Here is a 20198-nt window from a genome sequence, read left to right as displayed (position 1 = left end):
TAAAAAAAGCCTACATTGGTGCCAGTGTCTGCTTAATAATAATAATAACCCCCTACATTGGTGTCAGTGTCTGCAATAATAACCCCCTGCATTGGTACCAGTGTCCACATTATTAACAACTTCTCCTTGCTTTAGTTCCAATGTCCACAATTATAACGCCCTGCATTGGTGCCAGTGTCCGCAATAAAAAAAAAAGCCTGCATTGGTGCCAGTGCCCGCAATAATAACCCCCTGCATTGGTGCCAGTGTCCACATTATTAACAACTCCCCCTTGCTTTAGTTCCAATGTCCACAATTATAACGCCTTGCATTGGTGCCAGTGTCCGCAATAAAAAAAAAAAGCCTGCATTGGTGGCAGTGTTTGCAATAATAATAATAATAATAATAATAATAATGCCCCCCTGCATTGGTGCCAGTGTCTGCAATAATAACCCCCAGCATTGGTTCCAGTGTCCACATTAACAACAACTCCCCCTTGCTTTAGTTCCAGTGTTCACAATTATAACTCCCTGCATTGGTGCCAGTGTCTGAAATAAAAAAAAGCCTGCATTTGGTGCCAGTGTCCACAATAAAAAAAGCCTGCATGGTGTCAGTGTCCGCAATAACCCCCTGCATTGGTGCCAGTGTCCACAATAATAACCCCGTGCATTGGTGCCAGTGTCCACAATAATAACCCCCTGCATTGGTGCCAGTGTCTTCAATAAAAAAAGCCTGCATTTGGTGCCAGTGTCCGCAATAAAAAAAAAGCCTGCATGGTGCCAGTGTCCGCAATAACCCCCTGCATTGGTGCCAGTGTCCACAATAATAACCCCCAGCATTGGTGCAGTGTCTGCAATAAAAAAATCCTGCATTTGGTGCCAGTGTCCGCAATAATAACCCCCAGCATTGGTGCCAGTGTCCGCAATAATAACCCCCAGCATTGGTGCCAGTGTCTTCAAAACTAAACCTCTGCATTGGTACCAGTGTCTGTAATAATAACCCCCTGCATTGGTGCCAGTGTCTGAAATAGAAACCTGCTGCATCGGTGCCAGTGTCTACAATCATATCCCTCTGCATTGGTACCGGGGTCCCCAATAACAACCCCTTGCACTAGTATTACACCCCACTCTTCCTCTGCTCCCTTGCTTCATCCCTCTTGGCTCCTTCCCATCACATTTTAGAACCAAATAGTATAAAGATACAAAGTAAAATGATAGGATGTTCCCGAGTTACTCCAAATACAGACTCAATGATATGAACGGGTAGCAAACAGGTAACATTCCCGCTGCAGCTTTACGAACTTGCACTTTAGCCTCTTGCCGACGGCTGGATGTCTAAAGACGTCCTGGGATTTGTGGGGGAATATCTGAATGATGGGGGGATATCTGAATGATGGGGGCATATCTGAATGATGGGGGATATCTGAATGATGGGGGATATCTGAATGATGGGGGAATATCTGAATGATGGGGGCATATCTGAATGATGGGGGCATATCTGAATGATGGGGGAATATCTGAATGATGGGGGAATATCTGAATGATGGGGGCATATCTGAATGATGGGGGAATATCTGAATGATGGGGGAATATCTGAATGATGGGGGAATATCTGAATGATGGGGGCATATCTGAATGATTGGGGGCATATCTGAATGATGGGGGAATATCTGAATGATGGGGGCATATCTGAATGATGGGGGCATATCTGAATGATGGGGGCATATCTGAATGATAGGGGCATATCTGAATGATAGGGGCATATCTGAATGATGAGGGCATATCTGAATGATGAGGGCATATCTGAATGATGGGGGAACATCTGAATGATGGGGGAACATCTGAATGATGGGGGAACATCTGAATGATGGGGGAACATCTGAATGATGGGGGCATATCTGAATGATGGGGGAATATCTGAATGATGGGGGCATATCTGAATGATTGGGGGCATATCTGAATGATTGGGGGCATATCTGAATGATGGGGGAATATCTGAATGATGGGGGCATATCTGAATGATGGGGGCATATCTGAATGATGGGGGCATATCTGAATGATGGGGGCATATCTGAATGATAGGGGCATATCTGAATGATAGGGGCATATCTGAATGATGGGGGCATATCTGAATGATGGGGGCATATCTGAATGATGGGGGAACATCTGAATGATGGGGGAACATCTGAATGATGGGGGAACATCTGAATGATGGGGGCATATCTGAATGATGGGGGAATATCTGAATGATGGGGGAATATCTGAATGATGGGGGCATATCTGAATGATTGGGGGCATATCTGAATGATTGGGGGCATATCTGAATGATGGGGGAATATCTGAATGATGGGGGCATATCTGAATGATGGGGGCATATCTGAATGATGGGGGCATATCTGAATGATGGGGGCATATCTGAATGATTGGGGGCATATCTGAATGATTGGGGGCATATCTGAATGATTGGGGGCATATCTGAATGATGGGGGCATATCTGAATGATGGGGGAATATCTGAATGATTGGGGGCATATCTGAATGATTGGGGGCATATCTGAATGATGGGGGCATATCTGAATGATGGGGGTATATCTGAATGATGGGGGCATATCTGAATGATTGGGGGCATATCTGAATGATTGGGGGCATATCTGAATGATGGGGGCATATCTGAATGATGGGGGTATATCTGAATGATTGGGGGCAGCTCTACAGGCATCATTCAGATATTGCCATTTTGAGCCGGCTGTTTCGCCGCTTGATCGTTCTTGCGGGTGGCGTGAGGAAACACCCCCCCCCCCCCCCCGCCGCCCTGCGGTGCTTCTACCGACTCCCCTGAGCGATCGGCGAGTCTGAGAACAGATTCGCCGGCCCCCGGTTCTTGACCATAGAGATTTCCAGTGGACCAGATGGTCGCCGGAGTCTCTATGATCGCCGGAGGCCGGACGCAATGTTACGACGTCGCGCACGGCCTCTACATTCCAAAAAAAACGGCGCCACTTCAGCTAGGAAGCTGTGATCGTTTTTTTATTTATTTATTTATTTTAGGCTTCCCAGCCTAGAGGTGAGATGTGGGGTCTTATTGACCTCCCCTCCCCCACATCTCACTGTAAAGTGCTCATCAGTGCCGCATACTATTAGTGCCCACCAGTGCCACTTAATCAGCAGGCCGGTCGCTACAGGACAGGCAAAACAAACAATTGCTTGGGGCCCCCAACTTCCCTTTCCCAGGCTGTAGCGTGGCCAAGCTCCTCTTCCATCCTCCTGGAGTCCTGACAGGAAGTGCACACTGAGTGCTCACTTCCTTTCAGTCCGGCTGGGAACACTAGGAAACGAAATCTCCTGTACCGCGCGGTACCCGGCCCGGGACTGGGAACTAGGGGTGCAACCGATCAAAAAACTCACGGTTCCGATCGTTCCTCGGATCAGGAGTCACGGATCGGATAATTTTTCGGATCGGCAAAAAAAAAAATCTCCCCCACTGTAATATCCACATGTCCCCCCCCCACCAACTATAGTACCCCCTCGGTGCAGACACCCGACCCCTCCTCTCAGTACAGTGACCCCCCCCCCTCCTCTCAGTACAGTGACCCCCCCTCCTCTCAGTACAGTGACCCCCCCCTCCTCTCAGTACAGTGACCCCCCCCCTCCTCCTCTCAGTACAGTGACCCCCCCTTCTCTCAGGACAGCGACCCCCCTTCTCTCAGTACAGCGACCCCCCCCTGCTCTCAGTACAGCGACCCCCCCCCCTGCTCTCAGGACAGCGACCCCCCCTTTTCTCAGGACAGTGACCCCCCCAGCTAGTACCGACAGACACTCCCCGAGCGGTGTGTCCCACGAGTGCGGGCTCCTCCTCTGTGGGTGTAAACAGAGGAGTGCCGCCGCTGGGTGTACCAAGATGGCCGCGGCTCCAGAGCTAGGCCGAAGCCGCGGCCTTTCCTAGCGCTATGGTCGCGGCTCCGGAGGTAGGCCGAAGCCGCGGCCATAACATTAGGAAAGGCTGCGGCTTCGGCCTAGCTCCGGAGCCGTGGCAATCCGCGGATCACAGTGTGTTCCGATCCGAACGGGGTGATCCGTTGCACCCCTACTGGGGACCCATAATGATAGAACGTCAGACTGACAGGAGGAAGAGGAGCTCGGCCATGCTACAGCGGCAGCCTACAGCGAAGAAGGGGAGGTGAGAATAGAAAACCATAGGAAATAGGGGGGGAGGGGGGGGGGAGTAAGAACAGGGGTGTAAAATATTAGTGTATCACTAACGTAGGCTTTGCCCGCGCGCTTGGAGGGGGGGGTGGGGGCCCCCCCATTTTGCTTGGGGCCCCCAAATTCCTTCAAACGGCCCTGCTCGTCAGTGCCCATCAGCGCTGAATCAGCAGCACACATTCGTGAAGGAATACACAAGTTTGTTTAGCAAAAAATTCCACCAAAAGAAAGCACTATTTGTGGGGAAAAACACGATAAACATTTCCTATGGGTACATTGTAACACGACCGCGCAATTGTTATTCAAAGCGCAACAGGGCTGAAAGCTGAAAAGCGTCCTGGGCAGGAAGGGGGGGGGTAAAAGTCCCTGGTATTGAAGTGGTTAAAGGAAGAGCCCCGGACTATATAAAAAACGACTCCCCTCCTTTGCGGCGGCCTCATTTCGAAGCCTCCGATTCTGTGCGATGTTCTTGTTCCGCTCGCATTGCGTCCGTCTCATCGTCACAAAGAAGACAGCGAAGGAAATGTTTAATGTTGGAAGGCGAATTTCCTCCTCTGTGTCCGAGTTCATTGCAGTAATTAGAGCAAAAAAAAAAACAATTTCGGAATTGGATGTCTCTCCGCGGCCCCCCATGGCGATCTCCCCCTCGCCCCGCCCCCCTCGGCTCTATTGATGAATGACTCATCTTCCATCTGACAGTTAAAGGGCCCCCGACGCTTGGCAGCCTGGCATGAAATCCCAGAATAGTAAATGTGTGAATCAACAAGAGGACAAGAAGTGTGACAATCTCTCGGCGTTCGCACAGCGATTAACACATTCCCTGCGTGCGATCCGCGGCGCAGACCCTGCACGGAACAGATGCAGCAACTTGTATCATGGCCGATAGAGAAAACATCCATATGGCGGCTCTTGGCACAGAGCGTGGCCACGCATGCCGACGCTACACATAGGAGGACGGGGGGGGGGGGGGGGCATTAATGGCACGGACATTTCATCCTACACTGTGGTGCCAAAATGCCTACACCCCCCCTCCCCTCCCCCAACACAGGGGGTTCTGTGCTGGGACCAATCCTATTTAACCACTTAAGCCCCGAGCCTGTTTTTCAGATTTGTTGTTTAAAACAAGTTTTTTTGCTAGAAAGTGACTTAGAACCCCCAAACATTCTACAGCCTAGAGCAGTGGTCTCCAAACTGCGGCCCCTTTCTTAAATTTTTTTTCCGGCCCTTGGGGTACTTTTTTATTCATTGGCACCAGCCTACCAGCTTGTTGGTAAGCGCTTAGGCGAGTTTCAAAACTCGCATTCGGCGCTCTATAAGCATTTATTCCAATCCAATGAAGGGGCAGAATTCCTCCCAGCGACGGGGCAGAATTCTTCCCAATGACACCAATGATGGGGCAGAATTCCTCCCAATGACACCAATGATGGGGCAGAAGTCCTCCCAATGACAGGGCAGAATTCTTCCCAATGACGGGGCAGAATTCCTCCCAGTGACGGGGCAGAATTCCTCCCAATGACGGGGCAGAATTCCTCCCAGTGACGGGGCAGAATTCCTCCCAGTGACGGGGCAGAATTCCTCCCAGTGACGGGGCAGAATTCCTCCCAGTGATGGGGCAGAATTCTTCCCAATGACACCAATGATGGGGCAGAAGTCCTCCCAATGACGGGGCAGAATTCCTCCCAGTGACGGGGCAGAATTCCTCCCAATGACGGGGCAGAATTCCTCCCAGTGACGGGGCAGAATTCCACCCAGTGATGGGGCAGAATTCCACCCAGTGATGGGGCAGAATTCTTCCCAATGACACCAATGATGGGGCAGAAGTCCTCCCAATGACGGGGCAGAATTCCTCCCAGTGACGGGGCAGAATTCCTCCCAATGACGGGGCAGAATTCCTCCCAGTGACGGGGCAGAATTCCTCCCAGTGACGGGGCAGAATTCCTCCCAGTGACGGGGCAGAATTCCTCCCAGTGACGGGGCAGAATTCCTCCCAGTGACGGGGCAGAATTCCACCCAGTGATGGGGCAGAATTCTTCCCAATGACACCAATGATGGGGGATTTTGTACTCCTGATGGCCACAGTCCGGCCTTCTTAGAGTCTGGAGGACAGTAATCCGGCCTTTTGTTTAGAAAGTTTGGACACCCCTGCTCTAGAGAATAAAATGGCGGTCATTGCAATACTTTTTGTCACACCGTATTTGCGCAGCGGTCTTACAAGCGCACTTTTTTTTTTAGAAAAAATTTAAGTAAAAGTAACAGTAAAGTTAGCCCAACTTTTTTTTTTATATTGCGAAAGATAATGTTACGCCGAGTAAATTGATACCCAACATGTCGCGCTTCAAAATTGCGCCCCGCTCGTGGAATGGCGTCAAACTTTTACCCTTAAAAATCTCCATAGGCGACGTTAAAAAAATTCTATAGGTTGCATGTTTTGAGTTACAGAGGAGGTCTAGGGCTAGAATTATTGCTCTCGCTCTGACGATCGCGGCGATACCTCACATGTGTGGTTTGAACACCGTTTTCACATGCAGGCGCTGCTCACGTATGCGTTCGCTTCTGTGCGCGAGCTCGTCGGGACGCTTTAAAATATATTATTTTTTTATTTATTTTACTCGATTTTATTTATTTTTACACTGTTTTGAAAAAAAAATGGTGTCACTTTTATTCCTATTACAAGGAATGTAAACATCCCTTGAAATAGAAAAAAGCATGACAGGTCCTCTTATATATGAGATCTGGGGGTCAAAAAGACGTCACATCTCATATTTACACTAAAATGCATGCTATCAGCATGAGTCACTTCTAAAGAGTTTTCCTGACACCAAGGGAAAAATGGTGACACGGGAGGGACTTCCAGCTGACTGACAGTGCTGTGTGGAGGGGTCCCTTCCCTCCAATCAGCTCTCAGAGCTCACCTCACTGAGCTATGCAGAGTGTAACTTCAGCTCCCTGCCCCCAGCTTTCTGAAAGGTCAGACAAGCTGTATAAAAATTCTTCACTTTGAACAGACGTAGAGGACAGAGGGATGCAGATAAACAGGTGCAACTTATGTAGGAGGATTTGTTTATTCTCTGTGTATCACCTGAGGCCAGTCACTTTACTGGGTATATGTGAGGGTTTACAACCACTTTAATCTGAGACAAGAGATGGCAGTGGCAGTTAGCAGCATGACCCGGAGACGGCAGTGGCAGTTAGCAGTATGACCCAGAGACGGCAGTGGCAGTTAGCAGTATGACCCAGGGACAGCAGTGGCAATTAGCAGCATGACCCGGAGACGGCAGTGGCAGTTAGCAGTATGACCCAGAGACGGCAGTGGCAGTTAGCAGTATGACCCAGGGACAGCAGTGGCAATTAGCAGTATGACCCAGAGACGGCAGTGGCAGTTAGCAGTATGACCCAGAGACGGCAGTGGCAGTTAGCAGCATGACCCAGAGACGGCAGTGGCAGTTAGCAGTATGACCCGGAGACGGCAGTGGCAGTTAGCAGCATGACCCGGAGACAGCAGTGGCAGTTAGCAGCATGACCCGGAGACGGCAGTGGCAGTTAGCAGTATGACCCGGAGACGGCAGTGGCAGTTAGCAGCATGACCCGGAGACAGCAGTGGCAGTTAGCAGCATGACCCAGGGACGACAGTGGCAGTTAGCAGTATAACCCGGAGACAGCAGTGGCAATTAGCAGCATGACCCGGAGACGGCAGTGGCAGTTAGCAGCATGAATGAATGAATGAATGAATGAAAAACTTATAAAGCGCGGCGACGCATGACACGGAGACGGCAGTGGCAGTTAGCAGCATGACACGGAGACGGCAGTGGCAGTTAGCAGCATGACACGGAGACGGCAGTGGCAGTTAGCAGCATGACACGGAGACAGCAGTGGCAGTTAGCAGTATGACCCAGGGACGACAGTGGCAGTTAGCAGTATGACCCGGAGACGGCAGTGGCAGTTAGCAGTATGACCCAGAGACGGCAGCGGCAGTTAGCAGTATGACCCAGGGACGGCAGTGGCAGTTAGCAGTATGACCCAGGGACGGCAGTGGCAGTTAGCAGCATGACCCGGAGACGGCAGTGGCAGTTAGCAGCATGACCCGGAGACGGCAGTGGCAGTTAGCAGCATGACCCGGAGACGGCAGTGGCAGTTATCAGCATGACCCGGAGACGGCAGTGGCAGTTAGCAGCATGACCCGGAGACGGCAGTGGCAGTTAGCAGCATGACCCGGAGACGGCAGTGGCAGTTAGCAGTATGACCCGGAGACGGCAGTGGCAGTTAGCAGCATGACCCGGAGACAGCAGTGGCAGTTAGCAGCATGACCCAGGGACGACAGTGGCAGTTAGCAGTATAACCCGGAGACAGCAGTGGCAATTAGCAGCATGACCCGGAGACGGCAGTGGCAGTTAGCAGTATGACACGGAGACGACAGTGGCAGTTAGCAGCATGACCCGGAGACGGCAGTGGCAGTTAGCAGTATGACACGGAGACGACAGTGGCAGTTAGCAGCATGACCCGGAGACGGCAGTGGCAGTTAGCAGTATGACACGGAGACGACAGTGGCAGTTAGCAGCATGACCCGGAGACGGCAGTGGCAGTTAGCAGCATGAATGAATGAATGAATGAATGAAAAACTTATAAAGCGCAGCGACGCATGACACGGAGACGGCAGTGGCAGTTAGCAGCATGACACGGAGACGGCAGTGGCAGTTAGCAGCATGACACGGAGACGGCAGTGGCAGTTAGTAGCATGACTCGGAGACAGCAGTGGCAGTTAGCAGTATGACCCAGGGACGACAGTGGCAGTTAGCAGTATGACCCGGAGACGACAGTGGCAGTTAGCAGTATGACCCAGAGACGGCAGCGGCAGTTAGCAGTATGACCCAGGGACGGCAGTGGCAGTTAGCAATATGACCCGGAGACGGCAGTGGCAGTTAGCAATATGACCCGGAGACGGCAGTGGCAGTTAGCAGTATGACCCGGAGACGGCAGTGGCAGTTAGCAGCATGACCCGGAGACGGCAGTGGCAGTTAGCAGCATGACCCGGAGACGGCAGTGGCAGTTAGCAGCATGACCCGGAGACGGCAGTGGCAGTTAGCAGCATGACCCGGAGACGGCAGTGGCAGTTATCAGCATGACCCGGAGACGGCAGTGGCAGTTAGCAATATGACCCGGAGACAGCAGTATGCAGTATGACCCGGAGACAACAGCGGCAGTTAGCAGTATGACCCGGAGACGGCAGTGGCAGTTAGCAGTATGACCCGGAGACAACAGCGGCAGTTAGCAGTATGACCCGGAGACGGCAGTGGCAGTTAGCAGTATGACCCGGAGACGACAGTGGCAGTTAGCAGCATGACCCGGAGACGGCAGTGGCAGTTAGCAGTATGACTCAGAAAAATGATAGAGAAGCTCATACCCGACTGTCCAGCTCTGGTGGGAACTTGGTCTGGAACTGGCACATGGTCCCTTCACTATAATCCCTCTGCACATAGACCTTGGAGGCCAGGGAGGCGCTTCTCCTCATCTCCTGGAGGTTATGCATCTGGAAAAGAAAAAGAACACAAAAAACAGTCAGATTTTCAGGACGACACCAAAAACAAACAGTAAAGTCAGCCCAATGCTTCTGTATAATGTGAACGATGATGCTACGCCGAGTAAATAGATACCCAACGTGTCACGCTTTGAAATGGCGGTGCGTCCATAAAAGGCGCCGGAGCGCCGCCCCCCTCTCTCATGCTTTGCCCTACCGTATTGCATGAATCTATCTATAGTCGCCGCTGCCGCCCCCTATTCAGGTGTCCGGCCCCTTTTCGGGCGCAAGGCACCTGAATTACAGCGGCGGGGGTGTTTTTTGGAAGCACCTGATTAGAGCCGTAGGCTCTGATAGGCGTCCAAAACAGTGAACAGCTGGCGCCATGCTGGGCGCTCGTTGTTCACTCAGCTGTGTGTTAGCAAAGCGAAGGAATTTGCAGGAGGATGTGCAGGAGACCACCGTTGACCCGCTGTGAGACAGGTAAGTGCCAGGCGATGCACACTGGCAGCAGTTGATGGGGCACAGTAGCAGCAATTGATGGGCACACTGGCAGCAATTGATGGGGCACAGTAGCGGCAATTGATGGGGCACACTGGCAGCATCTGATAGGGCACAATAGCAGCAATTGCTGGGCACACTGGCAGCATCTGATGGGGCACAATAGCAGCAATTGATGTGGCACAAAGGCAGCAATTGGTCGGCACAGTAGCAGCATCTGATGGGGGACAGTAGCAGCAATTGATTGGCATACTGGCAGCATCTGATGGGGTACAGTAGCTACAACTGATGGGCACACTGGCAGCATCTGATGGGGCACAGGAGCAACAATTGATTGGGCACACTGGCAGCATCTGATGGGGCACAGTAGCGGCAATTGATGGGCGCACTGGCAGCGTCTGATGGGGCACAGTAGCGGCAATTGATGGGCACACTGGCAGGATCTGATCGGGCACAGTAGCGGCAATTGATGGGCACACTGGCCGCATCTGATGGGGCACAGTAGTGGCAATTGATAGGCACACTGGCAGCATCTGATGGGGCACAGTAGCAGCAATTGATGGGCACACTGGCAGCATCTGATGGGGCACAGTAGCAGCAATTGATGGGCACACTGGCAGCATCGGATGGGGCACACTGGCGGCAATTGATTGGTACAGTGGCTGTGTTTGATGGCACCTTGGCTGTGTTAGATGGGCACAATAGCTGCGTTTGACGGGCACAGTGGCTTTCGATTTTTTTTTTAATTTCTTTTTTTTTCAGTTTGTTTGCGCCCCCTAAAAATTTTGAGCACCAGCCGCCACTGGTTGTTATTAAAGAGCCGACTGCCCAGTACCGGGGTGATGCCCGCAGCTGCACATCATCCCCGGTATAACCCCTTCAAGCCATGAGCGCAAATTTGCGCACGATACGGTGTGAAGGGGATAAGCAGACAACAGAACTTGGCATGCCGGAGTGAAGGCGCCTTCCTAAATCCTGAAACCACCGTCTACGAAGGAAGAGAGTGAAGATCTCAGCGGGCAGAGAAGGGCGAATTACGAGGGCCGGGTGCCCGGCTGATAAAAGGCGGTAAAATACAGTAACTATAACCCATTTCTGTATAAATAATACACAACGAGCAATTAAATGGCCTCCTGTTGATATCTGGATACCCGCTGGTTTAGAAACAAGTCGCCTGTCTCCGGCGTTATTCAGATCTCATCTTTTTTCATTCTTCCTTAATTTAATTAGATTTAAAAAAAAATAAAAAAATAAAAAAAACAGCCAGCGGCGCCGATAGATGAGAATTAAAAGATTGCATTTTTTAATGTTACTTACATAGTACTTATGATTTATATATTCAGGTCACGCCTCCGCGTCTTCGGCATCCCATCGGCTCCAACAAGGAAACGCTATTAAATGGATGCGTCCTGAAACAAGGGGGGGGCATCGGAGACACTGGGGAGGGCCCAGATTCTCAAAGGACTTACGACGGCGCAGCGCCATGTACGCCGTCGTACGTCCTAATCCGACCCGTCGTATCTATGCGACCGATTCTTAGAATCAGTTACGCACAGATATCCATTAGATCCGACAGGCGTTAAGTCTCTTACGCCGTCGGATCTAAACTGCATTTTTTTTTTTGGCGCTTACGTTGAATTCCGCGTCGAGTATGCAAATTAGCTAGATACGCGAATTCTCGAACGTACGCGCGGCCGACGCAGTAAAGTTACGACGTTTACGTTAGGCTTTTCCCGGCGTATAGTTGCCCCCGCTATATGGTGGCGCAAGTGCGGCGCATCAATGTTAAGTATGGCCGTCGTTCCCGCGTCGCAATTTGGAAAAAGTTACGTCGTTTGCGTAAGTCGTCCGAGAATGGGGCTGGACATCATTTTACGTTCACGTCGAAACCAATGACGTCCTTTCGGCGTACTTTGGAGCAATGCACACTGGGAAATTCCTACGAACGGCGCATGCGTCAATCACGGAAAAACGTCAATCACGTCGGGTCACGGTAGATTTACATAAAACACGCCCCCCCCCTGATCCAAATTTGAATTAGGCGGGCTTACGACCGGCCGATTTACGCTACGCCGCCGCAACTTACGGAGCAAGTGCTTTAACCACTTCCATACCAGGTACTTACGCAGCTTCCCGCCCAAGCCAATTTTCAGCTTTCAGCACTGTCGCACTTTGAATGGCAATTGCGCGGTCATGCTACACTGTACCCAAACAAAATTGGCGTCCTTTTTTCCCCACAAATAGAGCTTTCTTTTGGTGGTATTTGATCACCTCTGCGATTTTTTTTTTTTTGCGCAACAACTAAAAAAAGGCTGAAAATTTGGAAAAAAAATTACGTTTTTATTTTTTTCTGTTAATTTTTTTGTAAATAAGTTTTCTCTTTCAATTACGGGCACTGATATGGCGGCACTAATGGGCACCGATGAGATGGCACTGATGGACATCGATGAGGTAGTACTGACGGGCACAGATGAGGTGGCACTGATTGGCGGCGCTGGTATGCGACACTGATGGGCACACATAGGCGGCACTGATGGGCACACATAGGCGGCACTGATGGGCACACATAGGCGGCACTGATGGGCACACATAGGCGGCACTGATGGGCACTCATGGGCGGCACTGATGGGCACTCATGGGCGGCACAGATGGGCACTCATAGGCGGCACAGATGGGCACTCATGGGCGGCACTGATGGATACTTATGGGTGGCACAGATGGGCACTGCTAGGTGGGCACTGGGCATGGATGGGCACTGTGGGGTGGCACTGATGGACACTGGGGTGGCGCTGATGGACACTGGGGTGGCGCTGATGGACACTGGGGTGGCGCTGATGGACACTGGGGTGGCGCTGATGGACACTGGGGTGGCGCTGATGGACACTGGGGTGGCAGCACTGATTGTTGCCAGTCAGTGCCCATTTGTGGGCACTGACTGGCATCTTTTTTCTTTATGTTTTTTTTTTTATTTATTTTTTTAGACTTTTTTTTTTTTGGCTTTTTTTTTTTTTTTTGCCCACCCTGGTGCTCCAGGGTGGGCATCCCTGGTGGTCCAGTGTGGCGATCCGAGGGGGGGCTGCGCTGATAAACAATCAGCGTGAACCCCCCCTGACAGGAGAGCCGCCGATCGGCTATCCTCTACTCGCGTCTGTCAGACGCGAGTGAGGAAGAGCCATCGGCGGCTCTTCCTGTTTACATCGTGATCAGCCGTGGTTGGACACGGCTGATCACGTGGTAAAGAGTCTCCGCCGGAGGCTCTTTACCGAGATCGGAGATGCAGGGTGTCAGACTGACACCCCGCATCACCGATCGCCGCGATGCGCGCCCCCACGGGCGCGCGCGGCATGAAATCCTGCAGGACGTTCTAGAACGTCCTGTCAGGATTTCATAACCACTTCCCGGATGTAAATCGGCCATAGGCCGGGCGGGAAGTGGTTAAGAATACAGCACTTGCCCGTCTAAGTTGCGGAGGCGTAACATAAATCGGATACGTTACGCCCGCACAAAATTGCGCGGATGTACCAGAATCTGGCCCTAAGACTGTCTAGGGCAGTGATGGCGAACCTTGGCACCCCAGATGTTTTGGAATTACATTTCCCATGATACTCCACTACACTGCAGAGTGCAAGAGCATCATGGGAAATGTAGTTCCAAAACATCTGGGGTGCCAAGGTTCCCCATCACTGGTCTAGGGCTTCACCCAATTGGATTTTCCAGGGGGAAACAATTTGATAGAAGTAGCAAAATTTGCCGATATCCGGTTGTTGCTTTACCAGCATTGTGGTGAAGGCCAGCCATAGATGGTTCAAATCGTGGGCGGTTCAGCAGGGGCTGGCTGAGATTCAAGCCATCTTGGAGCTACTGAAGCCTCGTACACACGGTCAGTCCATCCGATGAGAACGGTCTGAAGGACCGTTGTCATGGGTTAACCGATGAAGCTGACTGATGGTCCGTCGCACCCACACACCATCGGATAAAAAAACGATTGTGTCAGAACGCGGTGACGTAAAACACAACGACGTGCTAAAAAAAAACGAAGTTCAATGTTTCCAAGCATGCGTTGACTTGATTCTGAGCATGCGTGGATTTTTAACCGATGGTCGTGTCTACTAACGATCGGTTTTGACCTATCGGTTAGGAATCCATAGGTTAAATTTAAAGCAAGTTGGCTTTTTTTTAACTGATGGTTAAATAACCTATGGTGCCCACACACGATCGGTTTTGACCGATGAAAACGGTCCATCAGACCGCTGTCCTCTGGTTAACCTATCGTGTGTATGAGGCCTGAGACTGTAGAGGGCTTCACTTAATTGGATTTTCCAGGTGGAAACAATTTGCTAAAAGTAGCAAAACCTACCGATATCCGGTCCGTATATACTCGAATATAAGCCGAGGCACCTAATTTTACCACAAAAAAAAATGGGAAAACATATTGACTCGAGTATAAGCTTAGGGTGTCCATCTGCATGCCTCACTGTGTCGATGTGCATGCCTCTCTGTTCCCATGCCTCACTGTGCCCATGCCTCACTGTGTCCATGTGCATGCCTCACTGTGCCCATGCCTCACTGTGCCCATGACTAGACTGACGTTTAACATGGGAGTCTATGGAAGGGGTGCCCGGGTTTGAAAAATCGGTGCTCCCCGGCCGTAGGTCCCCCGGACAACAAACTTTGTACACTTGTAGAGGAAAATGGGGCTATATGTGTACCAAGTTCCGGGTCCAGGGGACCTACAACCGGCCGGTACCGAGTACCCAAAATCACCGGAGAAATTACCGTTTAACATGGGAGTCTATGGAAGGGGTGCCTGGCTTCGAAAATTCGGTGCTCCCCGGCCGCAGGTAGGCATGTGCTAAAGGGAAAATTTTGTTTCGTTTTAATTCGTTATTTAATTAATTTCATAAGTTAGGTTCGTTTTCGGAACTCGTTCGTTTTCGACCGAATTTCAAAAAATCCGGTCGAATTCGAAAATTCTCTCTTCGAATATAATTTCGAAATTCGATCGGAATTCGAAAAAAAAAAAAAAAAAAAAAATTCGAATTCCAAATCGAAAACCCGCGGACGAAATTCGATCGGAATTCCAAAAAAAAAAAAAAATTTCGAATTCCAAATCGAAAACCCGCGGACGAAATTCGATCGGAATTCCCAAAAAAAAAAAAAATTTCGAATTCCAAATCGAAAACCCGCGGACGAAATTCGATCGGAATTCCAAAAAAAAAAAAAAAATTTCGAATTCCAAATCGAAAACCCGCGGACGAAATTCGATCGCAATTCCAAAAAAAAAAAATTAAAAAAATTTGAATTCCGATCGAATTTCGTCCACAGGTTTTCGATTCCGAATCGAAAACGTTCGTTCGGATTCGGTAAATTCATTAATATTGCAATTCGGGAATTCGTATGCATCCGAATGTCCGAATAATGAAAAATTTGTCCGAATTTCGATTCGGAACGAAACGAAATGCACATGCCTAGCCGCAGGTCCCCCGGACAACAAAGTTTGCACACTTGTAGAAGAAGAGTGGGGTCCAGGGGGCCTACGGCCTATAGCAGAATGACGGCCAGGTGGTGGTTTAGTTATCCGTGCGGCGTGTCAGTCTGACACACCGATACACCGATCTCGGTAAAGAGAGGCCCTTTACCACGTGAACAGCTGTGTCCAATCACGGCTGATCACGATGTAAACAGTAAGGGCCGTTGATCGGTTTTTCCTCACTCGCATCAGTGTCGCCTATCAGTGCCCACCAGTGCCACCCCTGAGTGCCCATCAGTGCCACCTATCAATGCCCATCGGTGCTGCATATCAGCGCTGTCTACCAGTGCCCACCAGTGCCACCCCTGAGTGCCCATCAGTGCCGCCTATCAATGCCCATCAGTGCTGCACATCAGTGCCCATCGTCAGTTCCACCTCATTGGTGCTGCCTTATCAGTGCCCATCAGTGAAGGAGAAAACTTAATTTACAAAATGTTATAATGGAAACAAAAGAAGAAGACAAATTCTGTCTTTTTTTAATTTGTTTAGCAAAAAATAAAAACCGCAGAGGTTATCAAATACCACCATAAGAAAGCTCTATTTGTGGGAACAAAATGATAAAAATTCTGTTTGAGTACAGTGTAGCACGACCGCGCAATTGTCATTTATACAGCGACAGCGCTGAAAGCTGAAAATTGGCTTGGGCAATCTTCTTCAGAGAAGTCTACCCTGCCTCCACCCAACAACTGTACATTTATTCCTGATTCCTCCTGTATTAAATTAAATTGTAATTGCACTTTACAAACTGTTAGCACTATAGAAATCCTATGTTATAATAATAATAATAATAATAATAATAAAAAAAAAAAATTATAAAAAAGAAAAAGAAAAAGAAAAAAAATTCCCTGTAGTCTTGCCTTGAGCTTTGTAGGCTCCTGTAATCAGTGGGCTAGATTCAGGAAGCCGGGCGCATTGTTACGGCGGCGTAGCGTATCGTATTTACGCTGCCGTAGAGAGGCAAGTGCTGTATTCACAAAGCACTTGCCTCCTAAGTTACGGAGGCGTAGCGTAAATGGGGCCTGCGTAAGCGCGCCTAATTCAAACGAGGATGAGGGGGCGTGTTTTATGTAAATGAATGGTGACCCGACGTGATTGACGTTTATTACGAACGGCGCATTCGCCGTCCGTGTACATATCCCAGTGTGCATTGCTCCAAAGTACGCCGCAAGGACGTATTGGTTTCGACATGAACGTAAATTACGTCCAGCCCCATTCATGGACGACTTACGCAAACAACGTAAAAAATTCAAAATTAGACGCGGGAACGACGTCCATACTTAACATTGCGTACGCCTCATAGAAGCAGGAGCAACGTTAGGCCAGAAAAGCCTTACGCAAACGACGTAAAAAATTCAAAAATCGAAGCGGGAACGACGTCAATACTTAACATTGCGTGCGCCTCATAGAAGCAGGAGCAACGTTACGCCGGAAAAGCCTTACGGAAACGACGTAAAAAAAATCCGCCGGGCGCACGTACGTTTGTGAATCGGAGTATCTAGGCCATTTGCATATTCTACGCCAAAAAAGACGGAAGCGCCACCTAGCGGCCAGCGTAAATATGCACCCTAAGATACGACGGCGTAAGAGACTTACGCCAGTCGGATCTTAGCCTAATTTCGGCGTATCGGCGTATCTTGCTTTCTGAATACAGAAAGAAGATACGCTGGAGCAGCTTTGAATTTACGCGGCGTATCTATAGATACGCCGGCGTAAATTCTTGCTGAATCCGGCCCAGTGTTCGTAGGCCGCCATTACTAAAGCCAACTTTAATAGGATGGAAGTGGCCATGACTCAGAAAAGACAATGTAGGGGGTTCCTGATATCATCCTCCCCGATGCGGTGGCAATGGCACGTTCCTTCTATTCAGAACCCCGTGTTTTTGCCAGAACTCCCCAGACAGAGCCGCTAATTAGGAACTTGTGTTGAGCAGCACAGAGATTACCAATGCCAAATCTGACAAAGTGAGCACATGGGCAGACTGGAGAGGATCCTGGAAAACGGGCGAGGATGAAGTGAGCAATTAGTAGCATTGTAACAGTATAGATCATGAGTAAAATGTAGAGGCGGGACTTTATCAGAGCCCATTATTTACCATTGGTCGATCTTTTTGTCTGTTACGTTAGACCAGTGGTCTCCAAACTGCGGCCCGGGGGCCAAATGTGGCCCTTTTGCTTGCTTTTATCTGGCCCTTGGGGCTCTATTTCATCCACTGATATATTCCCCCCACTGACACCAATGAAGGGGCACAAACTCTCCCAATGATGCCAACGATAGGGCAGAATTCCTTCCCAACAATACCAATGATGTGGCACAATTCTTCCCCACAACACCCAACGATGGGGCACAATTCTTCCCCACAACACCCAACGATGGGGCACAATTCTTCCCCCTTTTTCCACTGACATTGAGACCTTTTCTACACCCAATGACCAAAGTCCGGCCCACCTTATGTCTGAAGGGCCATAAACTGGCCCTTTGTTTCGAAAGTTTGGAGACCCCTGCGTTAGACTTCCACACCTTGGAGTCTAGTATGACTAGTAGGGTTGTCCCGATACCACTTTTTTAGGACTGAGTACAAGTACAGATAGTATAAGTACTCGCCGATACCGAATACCGATACTTTTTTTTAAATGTGTCCCCAAATGCAGCCATGTCCCCCCACAAATGCAGCCATGTCCCCCACATATGCAGCCATGTCCCCCCCCATATCCAGCCATGTCCCCCCCCATATCCAGCCATGTCCCCCCCCATATCCAGCCATGTCCCCCCCATATCCAGCCATGTCCCCCCCCCATATCCAGCCATGTCCCCCCCATATCCAGCCATGTCCCCCCCATATTCAGCCATGTCCCCCCATATGCAGCCATGTCCCCCCCCATATCCCCCCTATATCCAGCCATGTCCCCCATATGCAGCCATGTCCCCCCCATATGCAGCCATGTCCCCCCCCATATGCAGCCATGTCCCCCCCCATATATGCAGCCATGTCCCCCCCCATATATGCAGCCATGTCCCCCCCATATATGCAGCCATGTCCCCCCCACCGTACATGCTGCGGTGCCGCCGCTTGGTTAATACAGGCGGGGAACATTACAGCTTTCATTTGAATAGCTGTAGTGTTTCGCGCCGCGCTGCGTATAGACACTCCCCCTTGCTCGGGATTGGACAGTTCACCCGAGCAAGGGGGAGTGTCTATACGCGGCGCGGCGGGAAACACTACAGCTATTCAAATGAAAGCTGTAATGTTCCCCGCCCGTATTAACCAAGCGGCGGCGGCAGCGGGGATGCGGCGGCGGGGGGGGTAAGTATCGGATGAGGCATCAGGGGCATTTGCGGGAGTACAAGTGCTCCCGCAAATACTCGGAATCGGTCCCGATACCGATACTAGTATCGGTATCGGGACAACCCTAATGACTAGAATGGCTATGTGTCTGATATTCTATTCACTCCAATAGATGCACATTGAGGTTGATTTACTAAAACTGGAAAAGGGGCGAAATCCAGTGCAGCTGTGCATAGTAGCCAATCAGCTTCCAGGATTTTTGTCAAAGCTTAATTGAACAAGATGAAGTTAGAAGCTAATTGGCTACCATACATATCTGCGCCAGAATTTGCACTCTACAGTTTCAGTACATCAACTTCAATGAGCCCACAGGGTACAATGCCAGAAAGGAGGAGAGTATTACGGCCAGTGGCGTCTCTAGGGGGTGGCTATTGGGGCTATAGCCCCGAATCTGGGGCCCAGAGTCTCTTACCACAGGGGGCTGTGGCCTTTTTGAAGTCGAGCGCGGCAAATGGGTGGGCTGCACGGGAGAGCCGGGCAGGCGGATGAGAGAAGCGAGCGGGCAGAACGAGCAGAGAGGACATTGGAAGTGTGGCGGGTGGAAGCGAGATGACATCATCTCTAAGGCTCCGTACACACGACGACCGAGTTTCTCAGCAGAATTCAGCCAGAAACTTGATCGGAGCTGGATTCTGCCGAGAAACTCGGCCGTGTGTACACTTTTGGCCGAGGAAACCGGCGAGGATCTCGTCTGGCCAAATAGAGAACATGTTCTCTATTTCCTCGTTAGTCAATGGGGAAACTTGGCTCGCCGAGATCCTCGCCGGCTTCACAAGGAACTCGACGAGCAAAACGAGCACGCTTGTGGGTTTTTCTAGACATGCTTCTGATGAAGCGGCTATAGCCGAGAAACTAGTCATGATGGATTGTCATTTTATTCTCCACCCCTTGTTGTGTTTTTACTGATGTTGTATCTAATAAAAATGTTTCCTATAAATGTTATATCTGTGTTTGTACACCTTATTATTACCAGTACCGCGATAGTCCAACAACGGCCCCACCCTTCTAAACCTTGTGGACGGCCTTCCCAGAAGAGTTGTAGCTGTTATAGCTGCAAAGGGCGGGGCCAACTCAATATTGAACCCTCCGGACTAAGACTGGGATGCCATCAAAGTTCATGTGCGTGTAAAGG

General features: G+C 50.2%; 1 protein-coding gene across 2 annotated transcripts in view; it reads right to left on the bottom strand.

The window, feature by feature from the left end:
* GOLGA7B (golgin A7 family member B) overlaps positions 1-20198 on the bottom strand; it is a 69348-nt gene that overhangs the window by 26200 nt on the left and 22950 nt on the right. For both annotated transcript variants that reach the window (XM_040361272.1, XM_040361271.1), the window contains one exon: positions 9579-9704. In XM_040361272.1, the coding sequence (XP_040217206.1) occupies positions 9579-9704 (126 nt within the window). The remainder of the gene's footprint in view (positions 1-9578; positions 9705-20198) is intronic.

Source organism: Rana temporaria, chromosome 8, assembly GCF_905171775.1.
Source record: "Rana temporaria chromosome 8, aRanTem1.1, whole genome shotgun sequence".
Taxonomy (NCBI): domain Eukaryota; kingdom Metazoa; phylum Chordata; class Amphibia; order Anura; family Ranidae; genus Rana; species Rana temporaria.
This window is presented reverse-complemented; position numbering and strand designations above follow the sequence as displayed.